Source organism: Bos indicus x Bos taurus, chromosome 22 (genome assembly GCF_003369695.1).
Source record: "Bos indicus x Bos taurus breed Angus x Brahman F1 hybrid chromosome 22, Bos_hybrid_MaternalHap_v2.0, whole genome shotgun sequence".
Taxonomy (NCBI): Eukaryota; Metazoa; Chordata; class Mammalia; order Artiodactyla; family Bovidae; genus Bos; species Bos indicus x Bos taurus.
Genome location: NC_040097.1, coordinates 48,888,864 through 48,911,606, shown reverse-complemented (window position 1 = coordinate 48,911,606; position 22,743 = coordinate 48,888,864). Strand labels below are relative to the sequence as shown.

The following is a 22,743-nucleotide window of genomic DNA, read 5'->3' as shown; positions in this document are numbered from 1 at the left end:
TTTACTATTACGGACACTGAAATAGCGCTCAGAAATCTCCCAGCAAATAATACCAGGACTATATGGCTTCACTGGTGATTTCTACCAAGCTTTTTCCCCTCTATCAAATGTTTACAGAACAATTCACACTAATTATTTTCACCTGGGTAAATCTTGTCACTCTGTGGATGGTACACTTTACATTTTACAAATACACTAGGGGACACATATGCACAATATCAAAAATGTTAGAGCTCTTGGTTCTGAATCTTTGAGGTCTTTGAAAATATTTATCAGTTGAGTTCAAACGTATTTCAGAAATTTAACATGACTGAGCATACATTAAAAATTTGGCAAAACTAATACAATTATGTAAAGTTTAAAAATAAAATAAAATTTAAAAAATATGATTCTTTTTTTTAATTTTATTTTATTTTTAAACTTTACAAATTGTATTAGTTTTGCCAAATATCAAAATGAATCCACCACAGGTATACATGTGTTCCCCATCCTGAACCCTCCTCCCTCCTCCCTCCCCATACCATCCCTCTGGGTCGTACCAGTGCACTAGCCCCAAGCATCCAGTATCGTGCATCGAGCCTGGACTGGCAACTCGTTTCATACATGATATTATACATTTTTCAATGCCATTCTCCCAAATCTTCCCACCCTCTCCCTCTGCAACAGAGTCCATAAGACTGTTCTATACATCAGTGTCTCTTTTGCTGTCTCGTACACCGGGTTATTGTTAGCATCTTTCTAAATTCCATATATATGCGTTAGTATACTGTATTGGTGTTTTTCTTTCTGCCTTACTTCACTGTGTATAATAGGCTCCAGTTTCATCCACCTCATTAGAACTGATTCAAATGTATTCTTTTTAATGGCTGAGTAATACTCCATTGTGTGTATGTACCACAGCTTTCTTATCCATTCATCTGCTGATGGACATCTAGGTTGCTTCCATGTCCTGGCTATTATAAACAGTGCTGCGATGAACATTGGGGTACACGTGTCTCTTTCCCTTCTGGTTTCCTCAGTGTGTATGCCCAGCAGTGGGATTGCTGGATCATAAGGCAGTTCTATTTCCAGTTTTTTAAGGAATCTCCACACTGTTCTCCATAGTGGCTGTACTAGTTTGCATTCCCACCAACAGTGTAAGAGGGTTCCCTTTTCTCCACACCCTCTCCAGCATTTATTGCTTGTAGACTTTTGGATCGTAGCCATTCTGACTGGTGTGAAATGGTACCTCATAGTGGTTTTGATTTGCATTTCTCTGATAATGAGTGATGTTGAGCATCTTTTCATGTGTTTGTTAGCCATCTGTATGGCTTCTTTGGAGAAATGTCTGTTTAGTTCTTTGGCCTATTTTTTGATTGGGTCATTTATTTTTCTGGAGTTGAGCTGTAGGAGTTGCTTGTATATTTTTGAGATCAGTTGTTTGTCAGTTGCTTCATTTGCTATTATTTTTTCCCACTCTGAAGGCTGCCTTTTCACCTTGCTAATAGTTTCCTTTGATGTGCAGAAGCTTTTAAGTTTAATTATGTCCCATTTGTTTATTTTTGCTTTTATTTCCAATATTCTGGGAGGTGGGTCATAGAGGATCCTGCTGTGATGTATGTCAGAGTGTGTTTTGCCTATGTTCTCCTCTAAAAAATATGATTCTTGTAAACTGTTTAGAACATACAAAGAAGTAATAAGGAAGAATATCACTGTCTGTTACGAGAGAGTGGAGAGTAATGGAAACCTACAGGAACAAGCCTGGACTGATTATAAGCTCCGCTTGAAAAGCCAGTGTCTTTAATAAGCAGAGGTGACTGTTCATCTTGTTTGCAGTGAAGTTGTTTGCATTGCAGTTTTGGTTGAAAATAAACCAATGGCAACAATGGAGGGTGGATTAGCATTTTGTTCTGGGAATGGACAGAAGCCTTTAAAAATGATGTTGTGAATACATACTGATAATTCACAAAGGAAACTGTGATCTGTGTTAATAAAGCATATTATAATTGAATCAGTGATCAGCATTTTTTGTTTATTGTGTGTCTATGTGTGTGGTATGAATTGTGGTGCAACTCACATATTTATATTTTCCCAATTCTCTGAAGTACACTGATTAAGAGAAAAATCTGACAAAAGCTTATCTATTTTTTCAAATATTCTTTGAGAATAAAAAATCTTTAAAAATTTTTTATTTTTAAAAATTAAACAAATGTAATAGAATTTTAAAGGTTACTTCCCATTTATGGTTATAAAATATTGCTATTTCCCCCATTTTGTAGACTATACCCTTGAGCCTGTATTTTTTTTTTTGGCTGTGCCAGGGCTTAGTTGCAGCATGTGGGATCTAGTTTCCTACCAGGGATCAAACTTGGGCCTCCTGCACTGGAAGCATGGGAGTCTTAGCCACTGGATCACCGGGCAAGTCCCCCTCAAGCCTGTCTTATGGCCAACACTGTGCACCCCCACTCTGCAACCCCTACACTGCACCTCCCACCTCCCTCCTGGTCACCACTGGTTTGTTCTCTGTATCTGTGAGTTTGCTTTTTTTCCCTCTAGCTATAGTCACTCATTTGTTATATTTTTCAAACAGTATTTGCCTTACTTCACTTAGCACAATGCCCTCCAAGGCCATCCATGTTGCTGCAAATGGCAAAATTTCATTTTTTTCACTGTTAGGTAGTATTACATTGTGTGTGTGTGTGTGTGGTGTGTGTGTGTGTGTGTGTGTGTGTGTGTGTGTGTGTGTGTGTGAATACACATCTTCCTTATCCATTCGTCTGTTGATGGACACTTAGGTTGCTTATATATCTTGGCAATTGTCAGTACTGCTAGTGTAAACACTGGGGTACATCATCTTTTTGAAATAGTGTTTTGGCTTTTTCTTCAATATATATCCAGGAGTGGAATCACTAGGTCATACAGTAATTCTATTTTTAACTTTTTTGAAACTTTAGTATATCCCAATAAGCCTCTCATACTCCACATGCCAGTATATTTAAAATTTTAAGTGATTTTTAAAACAGCCTTTTAAAACAATGTTTTTTGGCTGCATGGGTTGCAGAACCTTAGTACCCCGCCAGGGACTGAACCTGGTTCACAGCAGTGAAGGCGCTGAGTCCTAATCACTGGACTGCCAGGAAATTCCCAGACCAATTAGACTTTAAAATAAGGACATTTAAAACAGACAGAGGAAGACACTACATAATGATCAAAGGATCAATCCAAGAAGAAAATACAACAGTTTTAAGTATTTATGCACCCAAGATAGGAGCACCAAAATACATAAAGCAAGTATTAACTAACATAAGGGAGAAATTGACAGTAACAATAAAAGTAGGGACCTTTGACACCTCACTGATAACACTGGACAGGTCATCCAGACAGAAGATCAATGAGGAAACACTGGCCTTAAATGACACATCACACCAGAAGGATATACACTTCTATCTATATATTTAGATATAGATATGCAGTCACTCAGTTGCATCCAATTCTTTGCAACCCCATGGCAGTAGCCCACCAGGCTCCTCTGCCCATGGAATTTCCCAGGGAAGAATACTGGAGTGGGTTGCCATTTTTCGCCTCCAGGAGATTTTCCCTACCCAGCAATTGAACCTGTGTCTCCTACATTGCAGGCAGATTCTTTACCTGCTAAGTCATCAAAGAATACCATATTTAGATGAGCTATTTAAAAAGGCTTCCAAAAAATGAAAGTGCAGGAGCAGATGGCTTCACAAGTGAATTCTGCCAAATATGTAGAGAAGAGTTAATTCCTTTCTTCTCAAACTATTCCCCAAAATTGCAGGGGAAATTGCAGAGTCAGGAATTATAGTTCAGTTCAGTTCAGTCGCTCAGTCGCGTCCAACTCTTTGCGACCCCATGAATCACAGCATGCCAGGCCTCCCTGTCCATCACCAACTCCCGGAGTTCACTCAGACTCACGTCCATCGAGTCAGTGATGCCATCCAGCCATCTCATCCTCTGTCATCCCCTTCTCCTCCTGCCCTCAATCCCTCCCAGCATCAGAGTCTTTTCCAGTGAGTCAACTCTTCGCATGAGGTGGCCAAAGTACTGGAGTTTCAGCTTTAGCATCGTTCCTTCCAAAGAACACCCAGGACTGATCTCCTTTGGAATGGACTGGTTGGATCTCCTTGCAGTCCAAGGGACTCTCAAGAGTCTTTTCCAACACCACAGTTCAAAAGCATCAATTCTTCGGCGCTCAGCTTTCTTCACAGACCAACTCTCACATCCATACATGACTACTGGAAAAACCATAGCCTTGACTAGAAGGACCTTGTTGGCAAAGTAATGTTTCTGCTTTTGAATATGCTACTAGGTTGGTTATAACTTTCCTTCCAAGGAGTAAGCATCTTTTAATTTCATGGCTGCAATAACCATACACAGTGATTCTGGAGCCCCCCAAAAATAAAGTCTGACACTGTTTCCACTGTTCCCCCATCTATTTCCCATGAAGTGATGGGACCAGAGGCCATGATCTTCGTTTTCTGAATGTTGAGCTTTAAGCCAACTTTTTCACTCTCCTCTTTCACTTTCATCAAGAGGCTTTTTAGTTCCTCTTCACTTTCTGCCATAAAGGTGGTGTCATGGGGGAAATGGTGCAGGAGACTTGGTAACTGAGGACTGGAACATTTGAGGGCATTAGGCACACAAGACATGAGAAATGGGCGGAAGTCCCTGGAATGACGAGAGGACAAATGGCAAAGGAGAAGGAGGAAGCAACGGATAAAAGGCTTGGGAGAGCAGAAGGGGAGGAGGGCTGGGCTGAGAGTTTGGGATCAGGGGATAGAGGCTTCATGGAGATGAAGGTCTGAAATGCACAGGATGGGTGTGGGAGCGCAGTAAAGAGGCTGAGAAGGGAAAGCCTTAGTTCTAGAGATATCTAAAGGTCACAGGCAGAGAGAGTGAGGTCACCATGAGGAGCAGAGAATGAAGGAGGAGAGGGAAAGAGGCAGGTGATGGCAGTTGCAGCGGGTAGATTGGGGGTCACTAATTTTTTCTATTTACTAATCCCATGACTTGCATTTGAATCATAACCTAACTGTGAACAGTTTCTAGTTTTAGACCTTGAGGTAATGACCTTCCTGACATAAAATACTTGTGATGATCCTTTCAACTGAATATACTGTAAAAGATTAGAGAACCAATGAGTCCACAGGGACACAGTATTTCTTCTTTCCTTCAGGGACACCAGGTGCAAGGTGTGACCACGGAAGCACGACACAGAGACCACCAGAAGGAAATGGATCCTGCTGAGCATCTGAATGGTCCTGGAAGTGGACTCTCTCTTGGAAGCTGCAGACAAGAACCTATGCCTCATGAGCCCCCTCCTCACTGACCTTCTAAGACCCGAAACAGAAAGCCCAGCCAAGACTGCTAGATTTCTAACTTACGAACTGTAGAACGTTCTTTAAACTGTGAAATGTGTGGTCATATATTAAGGTAGTGATAGAAAATTACAGAGGAACAAGTTTAATTATAAAGTAATACACATTATGAATAATAAAATCAAGTAAAAATGTCCATGAATTAACCACTCCCCCAGAGGTAGTAAAATGTTATCTCCAGATTTCTAGTCGCTACTAAATGTACCCTCCTTGCTATGCAATTTCCATGTGTCACAAACTGCTTTTGAATTTGTATAGTGCACATCCACCCATACACCACTGCTAAAATACTACGTACATGGTTCAACATTGACATATTGTCAAATCAAACTTTCTGTCAATGAAATCGCTTTCCTTTACCAATGATATTTGAAGGTGATACTTTTGCACCAGTAGCAATGGATCTCCTGCATTCCCAAACAGCGTCTTATTCCATGGTAATTACGAATAAAACGACTTAACCAAAACACTTCGTAATATGCATTTACATAGCTGCACATGTTCTTTTTCCTGCTGTCACAGACGTGGATCTTTGGTTTCTACACATGTGGCTTATCTGGTGAAACTGCTGCACCAACATGCCCGTGCATTTCTGTGTTAGGTGGACAACTGCTAAATTACCTTGCAAATGGATGAGAAGTGTAATATTCTGCCTACTGAGTTCCCACTGTTAAAAGTGATTAAACAAGGAGGCCACTAGGCTGAAGTGACTCTCATGCTTCGGTAGCCTATTTAAGCACACAAAACTTAATATCGAGTCAAGGCATGTTAACCTGAGAACATAAATTAAGAACAGCCAATCACACCCAGCCAACTAGGCTTTCCAAGACCAAGGTGGCTGGGTAAGATACAATCAAATAGTATCCTTGCTTTCATTTGGCATCTTCTCTAGAAAAACCGGACTTCCCTGGTGGCTCAGACAGTAAAGCATCTGCCTACAATGCGGGAGACCCGGGTTCATTCCCTGGGTCGGAAAGATCTCCTGGAGAAGGCAATGGCACCCCGCTCCAGTACTCTTGCCTGGAAAATCCCATGGACATAGGAGCCTGGTAGGCTACAATCCATGGGGTCGCAAAGAGTTGGACACGACTGAGCGACTTCACTTTCCACTTTCCTTTCCTACTCAAACCTGTCCCCTAGTTCCTGCAGATAAAGTGCTCTTAACCACCTTTGATTTGATGCTGCTGGAACTGAAAGGAGGTAGGTTCAGATTAACTCTTGAAAACCTGAAATGGGCAGAAATCAGTATTCTAACACACAGTGCTGCATTTCACAGGGAGCACACGCCTCTAGTCCCTGAACACCTCGCTGAGGGGCACGGGGGCCGAGGACCCTCAGTGCAGTCTCTTCCCACTCTTCCTGGCCCCCCTCGCTCATGCCAACCTCTCCCCAGCACCTCTGTGCCCTACGAGCAGAGACTTCGCCCTTGATAGTAACATCACTCCGCCTGCCTTACCGTCTCCCATCACACGCCGAACAGTGCACGGAGGACTTCCTGCACACGCCAGCCCCTCCCAGGGCCAAGACATCCCGCCCTGGGCTCAAGACCACCAGTCCCGAATCCCACAGTAATGAGGCCCACACACCTCAGCCTGCAGTTCAGGCAAGCTGGTATCGCAGCATGCAGCACAGACCACTTCTCACTCTGATCTGTGGTTACCCCACCTAGGGTTTTCCCTTTTTGCCTTTTCTTTATCTCAAACCTCCACACAGGCACACACAGGGAATCCAGGTGAAACTCACGGTGACTTGAATCTAGTAACTCTAACAATGCATCTGCCCCAAGAGCAGACTGGAATCAGGGGCGCTGGTCACCCAGGATCAGTCCCACCTCCTGAGTAGCCCATTTGATGCCTCAGATCTCTGTTTCTCATTTGAGGCTTAACATTCGGGCACAGAGTTTCCATCCAGAATATAGTCCCTCTTCCAAAATCAGACTTGCAGAGCCTAATAGGAAATGTCAGTTCAGATTCCGTTTAAAGTGATCACTTAAACGACCAAAAAAGGAAAAACTGTCCTGCCATGGCTCCGCCCCCATTCCTTGGTCACCCTTCTCAGAGCAGCTCAGAGACCAGAGCTCCTGGCAACTCTGCCACCTTTGTGAATGGATCTGGCACTTCCAGTTTTTGATGCTCAGACTCAGTTAAGGAGAGCAAAGGACTTGAAATTTGGTGGGTGGGTTTTATCTTTATTATCTGCCGGAGCCAGCCGGCAAAGTCGATCAGGTCCCGAGAACATGCATGACGCGGTTGAGAAAGAATACTACAGCAAAGATGGGGTCGAGAGGATCAGACACGTCTTCACAAAGGGAAGCGGTCTGACCACGACCTTATTCAGCATCTTATATTTATACAGGAGAGCAAGAGAAAAACAAGACAGTTAGCATTTTTCTTGGCTGACCTATACATCTTACAAAAAGTCACAAGAAATCTTGACAGCATGGGAATGGCACCCTGTTATTATTTCTTACACCAGATAACATTTCCTTAAGTGTGAGAAGTTTGTCCAGAACTCCAGGTGTCTGCAGTTAATAGTCGCCTAATCTCTGGGGTGGCGGGACAGAGAGCTATGTTTGCAAGCAAACCCTCAAAGACTGAGGCAGCTCCCAGGGCTGTGTCCTTTAGATAAAGGACCCCGTTCTCATGGGCAGCTCCCCGCATCTCCCCCTTTCTTTTTATATAGGCGCACGCTTATGTTCCTTTAACCTCAGACAATTTCCGTAGATGGAAGCCTTTATCACCCATAGATCATCAATCAGTTTTTTAATTAGACAAGGTGCAAGAAATAAAACAGTTAAAATTATTAAGAATAGTCCTCCTATGGCTGCTCCCAAGTGCCAAATACTATTGATGGTAGGTACATGTCGAAAAAGTTCTTTAACAAAAGACTCAGCTCTTTTTGCAACATCCAAATCAGGTCTGGGCACATTTTCAATGTTCATTATTTCCTGATGTAGATGCAGTAAATCTCAGGAAATATTTTCATTATGCCAAATACCTTCTAAATGAGCTTTCACCTTATCCCAAGCAGTTATACTACTATTATATTTTTTGGGGGTAACACAGATCCATCGAAAATCGGCATGACATTGTACCTGTAATCTCAACTTTATACCTTGAACCTCTTTGCCTAAAAATCTTATAACATCATAAAGGGCATTCAATTGGTCCTCTAGCTTTTTATCAATATCTTCTTGAGTCCCCAGGGTAACGGATACATTTTGTGCCAGATTATCAACAAAAGTTGCAGTTTGCACTGATTGTGCCAGGGACAGGGCTGCAGTAATGGAGGAGGCAATAAGGGTTACCAAAGCTACAAATCCCAGAATTATTAACCCTATTCCCCTGTGATAACGCATTAAAGCAACCTCTACTTCTCTCCAAAGCTCAAGTCCTTTTTCATCACACCAAGACCCATTAATCTTTACAGGAATCATAACAAAAGCAGGCTATCTTAAGACTAGAACCCTAGTTTGATTAGTAATTCCCCTGACACAGTTAGTCAAAGTACAATTGTTACAAGTTACATTATAATTTCGTGACCCAAGTTGTATATTGATAGATCCTACTAATAAAACATAAGGGTGAGGTACACATGCTCGAGGGTACCTCATGGTGAGATTCCATAAATAACCGTGTCTCACTTTCAATCCCACCTGAAGGTAGGAACCCTCACATCCAAGGGCGGCAGCTAGTTTCCAGATTTCTGTTTGGAACACTTTAGAGCCACCCAAGTTCCAAATACGGGATGCAAACTTTCTATTATCTTGTGCTCCAGGGTTTCTGTTCGAATCTGGAGACCAGTCCCACAATGATTCATTTGTCCCAAATATGTTATAAACCGTGGCAGTCTCATTTCGACACAGTTTCCATGGTGCAGCAGTGACTCTTCCCCTTGTTCCAAAGTCGCAGAAAGGGATATCTAAAGGACCAGTTCCACTACGACGTTGAGGAATTCCAGATTCTTTCGTTACTCCAGGAATATATAGGCGCCAACCATTGTCATAATCAGCATATCCTGACTCCCCAACAAAAAGGCATCCTGTGGAATTAAAATATCTAGACAGACAGATAGGTAAACGATCAAACACTCCATGATAAGAGAAATTAACTTGATTAGGAATAATATGTTTATCCGAAAACCCCCCCAAAGCCACAGTATCATTAGTATAAATGGGAATGGACTGATCCTCCCAGCCCACCGGTTGGAGAAGGGGAGGGTCGGGAAAATAAGCCCAGTAGGCATTTGAATCTTCTTCAGAATGTGCAGTATTAATCTGATTTAAGGTAATTAATAAGGTTATCAGAAAGCTTAAAGGCGATATCGGATCGCCCTGCACAGCAACACGATTCTGTGCCTCTCGCATCAATGCCTGGAGTTGTTGCCGAGATGGTAATTCATCATGCTCTTGAATCGTCAATCTCCTCATCTGGTTTACTAGAGATTGTCTCCACCGTGCGTACCAACCTTTCCGGCAGCCATCGCGGCGCTTTGGCATCCTGTGGGAAAACACAAACATGCCCTCGTCCCCAAATTATTACAGGATCTGGTCCATACCATTTTCCCACAAGTGGGTCTTTCCAAAAGACTTTAGGTCTTATTGTTTGCGCATCAAAGTTCCAAAATCGCTGTGCTGCTTAACAGCCACGTATATCCAATTGTAAAAAATTTAGAACAAATAAAGCATGATTTAGAGAGTTGGAGGGGGTACTGACATACAATTCCCCCTTCTTTAGTTTTTGCAATTGATGTTTGAGAGTTTGATGTGCCCGTTCAATAATGCCTTGACCTTGAGGATTATAAGGGATACCTGTTTTATGTGAGATAGACAACTGCGTACAAAATAGTTGAAAATTTTTTCCAGTGTATCCTGGACCATTGTCTGTTTTTATGGTCTTAGGGGTTCCCATCACAGCAAAACATTTAATGCAATGAGCTATACAATGTTTGCTAGCTTCTCCGGATTGTAGAGAGGCATGTAAAAAGCCAGAGAAGGTGTCAATAGTAACATGAACAAATTTTTGTTTACCAAATTCAGGAATATGGGTAATATCCATTTGCCATATGTCGTTTGGCAACAATCCTCGGGGATTAACTCCATAATAGGGGACGCTAAAAAATTGAGGACATGTTTGACATTGCTTAACAATCTGTCTGGCAGCGTCTCGAGTAATGCCAAATTGAAGTCTTAAGCTATTGCTGTTTTGATGGTGTAAGCTGTGGGAAGTTTTTGCCGTTTGTTCCAATGAAGGAAATATCATACGTGTAGCTTCGTCAGCCAAAGCATTGCCTCGTGCTAAAGGTCCAGGAAGTCCAGAGTGAGCACGAATATGACCGAAATAGCATTTATTAACTCTGGAGCAAATTAAATGTTGTATATCACAAAAAAGAGTTTGGATAGTAGAATTCAGGGTACCAATAAATGGAACAGTCTCAATAGTGTTTAAGGCTCTTATGATATATTGACTGTAGGAATATAAATTAAATGGAGCAGAGATTTGTAATAGAGCCTGAAAAACGGCAAACAGTTCTACTTCTTGAGCAGACTTATAATTAGTATGCCAGGCGGCAGTATTGTCCTGTATAATCAAACTAGCTATTCCATTAGAAGAGCCATCAGTAAATACAGTTAGGGCGTTGGCAAGGGGCTGAGAAACAACGATTTTGGGGAAGAGAAATTGGTGATAGTGAGCAAATTGCAAAATTTTATCCGAGGGATAATGATTATCAAGCCGTCCACTAAAACCAGCTAAGGCAATAACCCAATTGTCATGGTGTTCAGTCCCTGTCACCGATTGATATCCGCTGTGATCCCACACTGCTAAGCAAACTCAGATTTCCATAGTAAATAATCTCCTCCAGATAGACAAGCCCGAGCAACCTGTTTCCAATCATTAGGTGGCAGATTTTGATTTCCTAAAGCCTCTATAATAGCCCGAGTAAACGGCGCAGTTGGGCCGTATTGTGCACAAGCCATCTTTAACTCTTTTAGTTGCTTAAAGGGCAGCGGTTCATAATACCTCTGCTGTTGGGCATTTTCAAACACTGGATAGATTCCTGAAAACCCGGGAATATGTTCTCCTTCATCATTAGCTCGCTTAATCGCTTGTTGAAGAAGAGATAATAATATCTCACTTCTAGTTTTCATGTTTTCACCGGGCAAAGAAGCAGGGATAGATATAAGCTCTCGCAGTTCTACGAAAGGCAGACGTGGGTCGAGCCCAGCAAGAACCGAGGGAGGATATGCTGGAGGCGCAGGCTGGCTGGAGTGGGAGTCTCCCTGTGCATCCTTTTTTACTGCTATAACAATTTTCTGAATTAAATTCTCCAGCTGTTCTTTGAAAAGCCCTGAATGCTTTAATTCCCCTTTTCCTGAGGGGGGTTGCATGCTAACCATCATCTCCCAAGGCATATCCTCTCTATGGTACTGAGCCGCTTGTTCATTTAACTCTTCCTGTTCATCAGAGCTTAACACATCATCACTCCCTCCAGCCTTACAAGCTGTTCCCTCAGGCATGGCATAAAGCGGCTCAGGCAGAGGGGCGGAAGGCTCTGCAACTTCGGGTTCTGTGGAATCCTGGAGGGCCGTTTGAATCTTATGTCCCTCATGTTCAGGATCCAGACAGTCTCTTATGAGGGTCCACAAAGAAAAAGCATCCACAGGGACACGATTGGGACCATGTAAGGAATAATATGTCTGCAATTGTTTTCCTACTTTTTTCCAAGTTTCCAGACTAACTGTTCCTTCCTCTGGCAACCAAGGACAAACTTCTTCTACAAAAAGTAAAAACTTCTCTAGCTGTAACTTATTTACATGAATTCCCCTGCCTTTTAACATAGTTTTCAACGTATGTACAAATAACTGGCGGCTATTGCCTTGTCCCATGACTTACTACTCTCGACAATAACACTCCCTGCCCCTTACTTCAAATAATTAGGAATTCCTCGTTACTTACCTCAATCCTGACGGGCAGCGGCTGTCCTCACGCTCCGATTCTCAAGTCCCTGTTCGGGCGCCACCTGCCAGAGCCAGCCGGCAAAGTTGATCAGGTCCTGAGAGTGTGCACGACGCGGCTGAGAAAGAATACTACAGCAAAGATGGGGTCGAGAGGATCAGACACGTCTTCACAAAGGGAAGCAGTCTGACCACGACTTTATTCAGCATCTTATACAGGAAAGCAAGAGAAAAACAAGACAGTTAGCATTTTTCTTGGCTGACCTATACATCTTACAAAAAGTCACAAGAAATCTTGAGAGCATGGGAATGGCACCCTGTTATTATTTCTTACACCAGATAACATTTCCTTGTGCGTGAGAAGTTTGTCCAGAACTCCAGGTGTCTGCAGTTAATAGTCGCCTAATCTCTGGGGTGGCAGGACAGAGAGCTATGTTTGCAAGCAAACCCTCAAGGACTGAGGCAGCTCCCAGGGCTGTGTCCTTTAGATAAAGGACCCCGTTCTCACAGGCAGCTCCCTGGAATTATCCATAATATGGAAAGAGAAGAAACAAAGATAATCTCTACTCCCATGAAGGCAAGCCTGACCTCTAAGTCCTCCTGGTAAAGATGAACACAGAACACCCAGTCCCCAAAACTGAAGACCCCATCCCCAACACTGAAGCCTCCGTCCCCAGAAGATTACAACAATCAACTCTCGTAATGTGTGGATCTTAGCACAGTGTCTTTAACACATATGTGTGAGCAGGCAGTAAATCCTCATGAAACATTGCTTTCATGAATGCATACATGTTGTTCCCCCACTGTTCAGACTCCACTGCTTTCTCTAGTCCCTACTCATTTTGCAAGTGGTGAGCAGAGAATGCCATCTTTCCAGAAGTTGGGGGTGGGTCTTCACTGGGAGCAGCAGTATTTGTGTTCAGATAGGGTGACTGTGTGTAAGGCACTCAGGCACTGTTCTTGATTTCTCTAGATTAATGCTGCTGGGAATGAGGTCTGGGGGAAGCAACTTCATTGACTGCTCAAATTGCAAATTAATGACCCAGACTTGGAGAGTCATAACCTCTGAGTATTAGGCCCCTATTACTGTTTTTAATGGGATTCAAAAGTGATTCATATAGATGGGAAATTCTGAGCAACATTCACCAAAGTCATTTTCACCGTTGACTCTCCATTGGGATCATTTCTGTTATTTTTAGAACTCTACAGTCCTCTGTGTTACATCCCCAGAGCTTCTGTCAGTTAGTCCTACGTAAGGCCCAGGATCAATGATATCTTAAAGAAGTGGCCCAGGTTACTCTATTGTGACGCTGGGTAAACACTGGGAGGCTCCCAGATTCATTTCTGAGGACCCAGTGGAGGGTGTGGGTGCTGGGGAGGCCTGCTCGGCACAGACGTGAATGGGGGACTGTCAGTCTGCCTCACGCTCCCGGTGTCGTAGTGGAACATTCAGGTGTCTCTAGGAGATGAGGAGAAACTCACACAAACTCCATAAAGGAACTCTGTAAATGCACAGATTTTCCCAGGCCCCCAAAAGCAATGGAAGAAGAGTTAGAACATCCCTTGCTGGGCGTGGGGAAGCCTCTGGTTCTCACTCCGATTGCCATGGAAGATCATCGGAGCAAAAGGAAACCCTTAGAGGATTTAGGAGCATGGGGAGTGGAGCAGGAAAGGGACCTCTGTGACAGCGGGACACAGAGGCCTGGACTTCTCAAAGGAATCCCCAGTGAAGCAGAGCCGCCCAAACCACACTTTAGGCCTCGGCTCCTCCTTCACCTTCGGACATCACCTCTGTGCGATCTGCTTATTCATCCCCACCTACCTGGGTGCATGACTGTTGTCTCCTTTTCTTCACATCCCAGAGCTCTTCTTGGCTCAAAAAAAGGTGACCAGATTCAGCTTAGAGACAGCAAAACTTGATTAAAAAAAAAAAAAAAGGAACATATTACTCATCCTGGGGTTTCTACAATATCCAACCCAGTAGTGTTCAGTAGTGGAGAAGGCAGTGGTATCCCACTGCAGTACTCCTGCCTGGGATCCCAGGGACGGAGGAGCCTGGTGGGCTGCAGTCCATGGGGTCGCTAAGAGTCGGACACGACTGAAGCGACTTAGCAGCAGCAGCAGTGTTCAGTAGAGATGACACTATGTAACCAGCAAGAGTTAATTTTAAATTTACACTGGATCTGCTTCAGTGACTTTAACTCTTTTTTATTGTAAACGTACATAATTGCCTGCCCCAGGGAGATAACCGGAGCTGCCCACCTGTGAAGGACTGTAAGGAAGTGCAACTAACACATTCCCCTGCCTGAGGCTTGCCGTTCTAGGAGACATTTGCAAGGGTTTAATAGTCTTTTTACGTGGTTTCCTCACCTCCCCCTATCTCCAATCCATAAATAACCTAGCAACCAGGCCCTGAGAAGATGGTTATTATAAGGCACTAGCCTGCCATCTTCTCTGTCAGCCAGCTCCCGAATAAAGTCCCTTCTTGATCCCAACACCTCTGAGTAGAGTGAGCCTGGACTCTGGTAACAGCTGTAAGTTATACAAAATGACTTCACCAAATAGTATTTCCTGACAGCCTCTTTAAAACACTTAGGAAGCATTTCTCATTTGCAGATCCTTAACTCTACTTCCAAGTACTACTCAATCAAAAGTAAGGAATGGTTATTTGATTTTAAGATGTGGGCAACAATATCTTATTTTATTTTAAATATCTAGAATGACCACTCATCTAGAGCGAAAGATGCAGATCGGCTCAAGAAATGAGGACAAGATGAAACATCATGATTTTTTTTTCACATCAACAAATTGTTATTTTCTTGAAACGATTTCATTTTTAATTTGTGATTATATTGCAGCATTTTAAGATACTTGAATATATACTGCTGCTACTGCTAAGTCACTTCAGTTGTGTCCAACTCTGTGCGACCCCATAGACGGCAGCCCACCAGGCTCCCCCATCCCTGGTATTCTCCAGGCAAGAACATGGAGTGGGTTGCCATTTCCTTCTCCAATGCATGAAAGTGAAAGGTGAAAGTGAAGTCGCTCAGTCGTGTCCAACTCTTAGTGACCCCATGGACTGCAGCCCACCAGGCTCCTCCATTCATGGGATTTTCCAGGCAAGAGTACTGGAGTGGGGTGCCATACAGAACTTTTTTTTTTTTCCCCTGGAGAAACAAAAAGAAACAAGAAAATAACTGTGAAACAGTAATGGAATTGAAGGAAATTTACACGGATTTCCCTGGTGGTACGGTGGCTAAGACCCCGCTCTTCCAATACAGGCGGCTGATGTTCAATCTAGTCAGGCAACTGGATTCCATATGTAACTAAGTGTTCGCGTGGTGCAAGGAAGACCCAGCACAGCCCAAATAAAAAAATACATAAATGTATAAATAAATAAAATTTTTAAATTAGAAAAAGGAAATTTATAGAACACTTAATAACAAAAGCCTGAACAAAGATGAGAGGCTTCATTTTCCAAAGGAATCTCCAGGCAAGGGAAATGAAGTAGAGAAAGACAATTCCCATGAAACGCGATGGTTCATGCACAGTTCTCAGTAGACCCCTCCAAGACCCTGTTAATGGTAATTGGAAAATTATTATCTTTTCAGTTGAGGAATCTGGCCAACTGCCCCTGATTCAAGTGAACAAAATTAACATCAGCTGTGCTGGGACAAATTGCTATTAGCTGCCTGCATGCAGGACTCATCGCCATTGTTGGGACAGTTTTGCAAAATAAAAAAGTGAATGAAAACATTAACCCTTGAAACATTAATCTGCTTATGAGAACAGGGTTAACAGCTCATTTAAAATCACATGTAACTCTCAAGTCCTGTACTGTCGTGTATTTTGAATAGAAAGTCTTTCCTTGAGGCAACTGAGAGCTCTCTTTGTTTTTTAGAACTCTGTGTTATTTCTAGGCCATACAGCAATCAGCTTTATCGGAGCATTTTCGTTATCCTTGTCTATATAGACCAGGAGTCCCCAGCCTCTAGGATCTGATGCCTAATTATTTGAGGTGGAACTGATAGAATAATAATAGAAATAAAGTGCAGGATAAACGTAAAGCACTTGACCCATCCGGAAACCACCCCCTGTCCCCGATCCATGGAAAAATGGTCTTCCGTGAAATCAGTTCCTGGTGCCAAAAAAAGGTTGGGAACCAATGACGTAGACTGATGCTGAATCCAAACAGGACCTAGATATTACATATTCTCCTTCTTCACTGATGTCCCACGACCTACCCTTATATTCAGCAGGCATCTTCTGTATTAACGCATCCCCAAGTTAATAAGAAAAAAGAACATTTTCAACATGTGCACATCAGTAACTCATGGCAGGAATTTGTCATGCTCTAAAGGGAGCCTGTGGAGAAGGTAATGGCACCCCTCTCCAGTACTCTTGCCTGGAAAATCCCATGGACGGAAGAGCCTGGTGGGCTGCAGTCCATGGGGTCGCTAAGAGGTGGGCACAACTGAGCGACTTCACTTTCACTTCTCACTTTCATGCATCAGAGAAGGAAATGGCACCCCACTCCAATGTTCTTGCCTGGAGAATCCCAGGGACGGGGGAGCCTGGTAGGCTGCCGTCTATGAGGTCGCACAGAGTCGGACACGACTGAAGCGACTTAGCAGCAGCAGCAGCAAAGGGAGCCTGGATGGAGAAAATGGAGAGAAGACAGTGGGATATCCTAAAGACCTAACCTTGGCTATCATTAGGAGGAAAAAAAGTATCAAAAATAAAGGTTAGGCAGGACCACCAGAGATACAGAAGTAAATGTTTACAAGGTCTGAACGCATGGGACTTCAGCAAGAAAAGGGGGCACGGCTGCTGATCTGAGTCACTTACAAGGTCTGAATACGTGGGACTTCAGCAAGAAAAGGGGGCACGGCTGCTGACCTGAGTCACAAATTTTATCTGAGAAGCTACCATTTCTTCCTCTTTCTCCTCCATTTCTAAGTTTCTTTCTCAGATGCTATTATATAGAGAAATCACACCTGTACATCTTTGAAGGCATTATCAGCACAGCATTTTCACCTGCTACCTATACGCTCAGGAGGCCTGTGAAGTGCAGAAAGACCACTGCTCTGTCCTTTGCCACGTGGCATATTCAGGAGAAATGAGCTTCTATAGGGAGACCACAAGGTAACATTCTCCTTCCCCGTTTTCATATGCCCTTCCGTCTCACGGTCCACTATGCTGCCACAGCAATGGGGAGGGTGGGGAGCACTGACCTGGCCCACCCACACAGACTCTGTTACCTTGAATCAAAGGTTATCAAGCAAAGGTTACTCAAGTCTCACACCACAACAATACGACAGCTCTCCTGCATCATCCTGGTTTCATCTGGGAATTGCCTGGAAAACGTAATTAGTATTCTATATAGATTATGTTGGTCACCTAAAACTATGTTATACAATTTTGTGAATCAAATACAATATTGAATGTCAACTATGTGTGTGTGTTAGTCACTCAAATTGTGTCCAACTCTGTGACCCTATAGACCGTAGCCAGCCAGGCTCCTATGTTCCTGGGGTTCTCCAGTCAAGAAGACTGGAAAGGGTTGCCATTTCCTTCTCCAGGGGTTCTTCCTGACCCAGATTGGAACCTGTGTCTCCTGCATGGCAGAGAGATTCTTTGCCACTGAGTCACACGGAAAGCCAAATGTCAACTATATTTTTTAAAAAATGTACTCTCGCCCAGACCAATAGACAGAATCTGAGAGGGGTCACAGGAGATAGTAGTAATTAAAACTCGCCTAGTCATCTTTACTAGTAAGCCTAGGGTTAAAAGCACTTATGCAAATCTTGCCTCTCAAACTTGAATATGCATACAAAGCAGTCCACATCCAAGGAAGAAACTGATGCTGCAGGTTTGGAGTGGGGCCCATCAACTGGCATCTTTAACAAGCTTCTTCCTTGAGTCCACTGCTCGCCTAGACCGTTTTTGAGTAGCAGTGGAGCAAGCAGGCATACCACACCTCAGCCCCGACCACCAAACACCCTGTCTCAGGACAACTACTGTCGTCTCCACCAAAGACCACCGTATCACGGTCTTGAAGGCTCACACGCCTGGCTGGCACTTTAGGGCATACGGAAGCCTAATGAAGGCTGTAACACCTGAGTAAGTTTCTGCTTGGAACACATGTATATCGTCATCAGGGCAATGATTACTGAGTCTCCACCATGTGTTTGCAGTAGGTTATAATGTGCTGTTTTGGACATCTCACAGTTGTTATTAGAGTTAACCGTTATGATACCCGAGGGTTTGGGCATTAGGAGTCTCACAATAACCATGATGATGTAGGTAGAGACTCACCTATTTTTCTGTTTCTCTATCATTGACTTTTATTTTTAATATTTGCATACAATAGAGACTACCTACAGATGGCTGGAGGAATACAGAAAGGAAGGCTATCTTAGTTCAGAGTTGTTTTTAGAAATTTATTATTTTGTGTTTACTTTTACTCTTTTCTTTTCTAATAGTGAAGGAGGAAACAGAACAGGGCCAGACAGTGGACTTCCAGTATCTGGGAACGACATACCAACTGGAAACCAGACCCCGCTGCCCCCCCGCCCCACCCCCCACACCTGCCCATGGAAGAGCCCCAGGGCTTGTACCTAGACTCTCTGCCGCCTAAAACAATACCCTAATTATCTGTGTAACCCGAATAGAATCATACATTCTATTATGCTTACTGGGGTATGATCACAGGACTATTGATAATTGTCCACTGTTATTAATTGACCACCTAGGCTTAAGGCATATGAATCACAGGGGAACTTTGATTGTATCTTTCTTTTCCTTTCTTCAGACTAGTTTCAGAGAATTTGGGGAGGTGGGTTTTAGCACGTACACTTAGGGTATATAAGGTTTTCATAAAAACTGGTTGGGGTCCTTGGCTAAGAGGAGACTCTGCCTTGGGCCCGCCAGTGTAATAAACTGCCCTCCGCTATCTGCATTGTCCTTCTGAGTGAGTTTGTTTCCCGAAACACGTGGCTACAACAATACGGTACAAGATTTAAGTTCTTAAGTAAAAGCCAATTAGCTTTCCTGACTAGGTGTATTTTTTATACTCCCATAACTCAAAGGACATGAGTTTGAGCAAGTTCCAGGAGTGGGTGATGAAAGGGAAGCCTGGCGAGCTGCAGTCCATGGGGACGCAAAGAGCAACACGGGACACGACTGAGCGACTGAACTGCAGCTATACAGGGTAATTTTTATTCCTCTATGTTCTCACTAAAATTTGATGTGACCCATTTTTGGTTTATTTTTTAATTTAGGCACCCAGAAATTTGAGGTGCATCTTTTTCTGTTTCCCTGGTCTAGCATAAAGAAAATGTGACATATTTATACACACACACACAATTTTACTCAGTCTTACAAAAAGAGACATCCTTCCACTTCAGACAATGTGAATGAAACGGAAAAACATTACTCTAAGCTGAAAAAGCGAACGCAGAAAGGAAAATAGTGTGTCCTCTCAATTTTGTGTAGAATCTACTAAAGTCTAATTCACAGACCAGCAGGCTGTCTGGCCACTGAGGCACTTGCCAGGCTGGAAATGCCCCCAACACATGCTGTAGTCAGACCTCTGCCCCCTTTGTGAGGCGTGCCGAGAGTCAGAGCCGCCTGGTAACCAACAACCATTACTCTGGGCATCGCCTTGTTGTTCACCACTCATGCCCCATCTCAGAGCCTGCAAGTCTCACCTGGGAGCCGCAGTTGCGTTCCGCCGGCGCTCCTGCGCCCTCTTGCGGCCATCCTCTCTAACGACCACTCCCATCCCTTCCTCCTGACAGCCCAGGCCCAGGGGCTTGCTTGGCCTTGGGCACCTTCCAGCCTGATTTCGTTCCTCTTCTCCCTCTAAGTGCAACGAAGTCTCTACATAGGGGCGTATTTCTCTCTCAAAGTCTGCCGAAGCACTCACTCACCTCTCCCTTCTCCACCACACTACTCCGTTCACCCTTCCGCCTCCACCTCTGGAACCCACGGGGCAGCACTTCTTAAGTTCCAGCCCCCAGCCTCCCTCCAGCCTGGATTCTTCCCGGAGCCCGGAAAGTTCTGGGGCTGGAAGCCAGGCTTCCAGGTCGCTGGTTGCGGGATCATACCGGGAAGGCGAGGAAAGGATGGGGAACTGGAACTTTCAAGCCCATCCACCTCCTTCCAGTGGAAGGAGGAAGGCATCATTTTAATAGTACTTTTCATGGGTCAGCCTGCTCCCCCACGCTATGGTGATTAATACTCACTTGAGGCGGCAGGGACGACCTCTTAACTGTCTCCCTCGATTCCGCCAGAAAGGTCCGGGGCGTCTGTGATACCGCTGGTCCCGACCTCTTTTCTGGGCGGAGGCCAGCGCTCCAGGGGTCCCTTCAGTCCAATCCCCGCTCCCCTGCCCTCGGTACTTGCATCTCAGAGAGGAAGGAGCGCAGAGAGATTTGGCTGAATCCAGGGACCTGCTAGCCTAGGGATGAATTTTAAGCCAGAACGTCCCAAGACGCAAGTGGAGTGAAGTGAAAGTTGCTCAGTCGTGTCCGACTCTTTGCGACCCCATGGAAAGTCCATGGAAGTCTCCAGGCCAGGATACTGGAGTGGGTAGCCTTTCCCTTGGCCGGCGGATCTTCCCAACCCAGGGATCGAACCCAGGTCTCCCGTAATGCAGGCTGATTCTTTACCAGCTGAGCCACAAGGGAAGCCAAGACGCAATTAAAAGTTATTAGAACCTCCTGTAAGAGGGGGAGGGGAGGTTAGGAGGCTGAGGCCCACCGCAACGAGTCCAGCCTCGGAGGACCCCCGCACAGCCTCCCCCGACCCCCAGCTTTCCCGCCTTCAGGAAGAGGGGCGCTGCGACTTCAGCCCGGACTCTGCACCTGCCGCTCCCCAACTCCAGTTAGGACGCGCAAGTCGGCCCTCTCCCCACCCCGGGAGGCCCGAGTCAGCCGGGCGGAGGGTACCGGCGACAGGACGGACCGAAGTTCCCCCGGAGACGCCGCGCGTAGCTCTTCCTAAACAGCAGCAGCGACTGCGAGCGACCCCGCGCGCCGCGCGCAGCAGCCGGGGACGCGCCGCAGGGGCCGGACCCACTTACCCGGCGCGCGGCCCCGAGGGCTGACGGGTTTTGGCCGGAGCGGTGAGGCTTTGGGTGGGGTCGGGGGTCGGGGTGTGGGTCAGAGTCACGCCCTCCCCCTCTTCGTTTCCGGGGCGGGGAAGCGACGAGAAGCCGAGAAGCGAACTGAGGCTCGGCGAGGATCCCCGGGGGGCGGGGCCGCGTGGCCTCGGGTCAGGCGCCCCAGCCTAACTGCCTTCAGGTGTCCCGGAGGACGGTTGACCGCAGTGTCCTGGGATTTAGGTGTTGCTCCATCCTGGATGACACTTATGGTACAAAAGAGTATGGACGGCTCAGAAGCGGGTTGAAGATTTCTATCACAATAGGTAGGACAGGGGGCCGAATTAATAGACGGCTTTGTATTCCTTGAAAGCATCTTGTCGGCTTTAGTTTTTAGACATTGGGAAGTCATAGGTTTTTAAAGCATGGGTGACTTGATTTGTGGGTTTTGTCAGGAAGTATTCTGGCAGCACTGTGTAGAGTGGTAGGGGAGGAAGCTGGTGCTTGCAGGAGAGGTCTGAGACATGAGTGCAGAAGTCCACGTGAGGACCCACGCGGGACTGAACCCATGCACGTGGAGTGACCGAGGAGAGAGGAAGCATGAATCCCGTTTTGGGGTGAGGAAGAGGGAAAATTTTAGGAGGGCATCCCGATTGCACTTAGTTGATTAAATGGGAAGGAAAGCTTTTCTTTTAGACGCTTGGCTTTTTTTTTTTTTTAAGGTGAAGTTTTTTACATGCAAGATATTTGAGATCTTTATGGACCAAAGGAAAGGGAGATGAACACGGGAGAATAGTTGGTGGTGTGGAACTGCGGACAGCTCCAATTGATGTCTAAGATTGAGGATTCTCCCAAGATGGTGGCTGAGTTGATGTACTGTGGGAAAGAAAGACTTTCTGGAAAGTCCAAGAGGTGTATTTGGGAGTAAATGCTGCTTAGGTTACATAGTTACTTAACAGGATCTGTGATAAGACGGAATGACCTGAGAAACAGAGTTAGGAAAACAAGAACAATTTTAGGGCATATTCTGTCACACTTGACTGGCTTTTTCTCAGCCTGTTTGGCTCTGATGAGCAGTGATGTGTGTCTCCAAGGTGTTCACAGGGGTACTCACACCCTCAGAACATTCCAGGCGTTCTTGTAGGAGTGAGAAAGTGGTAAGAGTGTTAGTATTCTAAGCAGATTAATCTCTCTCCTCTGATCAACTTGCAGATTTTAGTATTTTTTGTAATATTAGAAGAAAAATGGCTTAAAGTTCCCTGCTGCTGCTGCTGCTAAGTCGCTTCAGTCGTGTCCAA

General features: G+C 44.7%; 2 protein-coding genes across 3 annotated transcripts; both read right to left on the bottom strand.

Annotated features, from left to right (window-relative positions):
- Positions 1–7,551: 7,551 nt before the first annotated feature.
- Positions 7,552–21,588, bottom strand: LOC113880707. 2 transcript variants are annotated; one of them, XM_027523216.1, is made up of 4 exons: positions 21,428–21,588; positions 14,162–14,254; positions 12,341–12,549; positions 7,552–9,883 (listed from the first exon to the last, which is right to left on the bottom strand). In XM_027523216.1, exon 4 carries the CDS (start codon positions 9,880–9,882, stop codon positions 8,833–8,835), a length of 1,050 nt encoding a protein of 349 aa, XP_027379017.1. In that variant the 5' UTR covers position 9,883; positions 12,341–12,549; positions 14,162–14,254; positions 21,428–21,588; the 3' UTR covers positions 7,552–8,832. The 2 variants fall into 2 exon arrangements, with proteins under 2 accessions (XP_027379017.1, XP_027379018.1); XM_027523217.1 differs by lacking the exon at positions 21,428–21,588 and adding an exon at positions 20,589–20,915.
- LOC113880709 (endogenous retrovirus group K member 7 Gag polyprotein-like) lies at positions 7,659–12,285 on the bottom strand. The gene is made up of 2 exons (XM_027523218.1): positions 9,852–12,285; positions 7,659–9,442 (listed from the first exon to the last, which is right to left on the bottom strand). Exon 1 carries the CDS (start codon positions 12,268–12,270, stop codon positions 11,206–11,208), a length of 1,065 nt encoding a protein of 354 aa, XP_027379019.1. The 5' UTR covers positions 12,271–12,285; the 3' UTR covers positions 7,659–9,442; positions 9,852–11,205.
- Positions 21,589–22,743: the final 1,155 nt, after the last annotated feature.

Bases quoted from the DNA above. Each gene is read 5' to 3' on its own strand.
- LOC113880707 (XM_027523216.1), bottom strand. From the start codon at position 9,882: ATGCCAAAGCGCCGCGATGGCTGCCGGAAAGGTTGGTACGCACGGTGG.
- LOC113880709 (XM_027523218.1), bottom strand. From the start codon at position 12,270: ATGGGACAAGGCAATAGCCGCCAGTTATTTGTACATACGTTGAAAACT.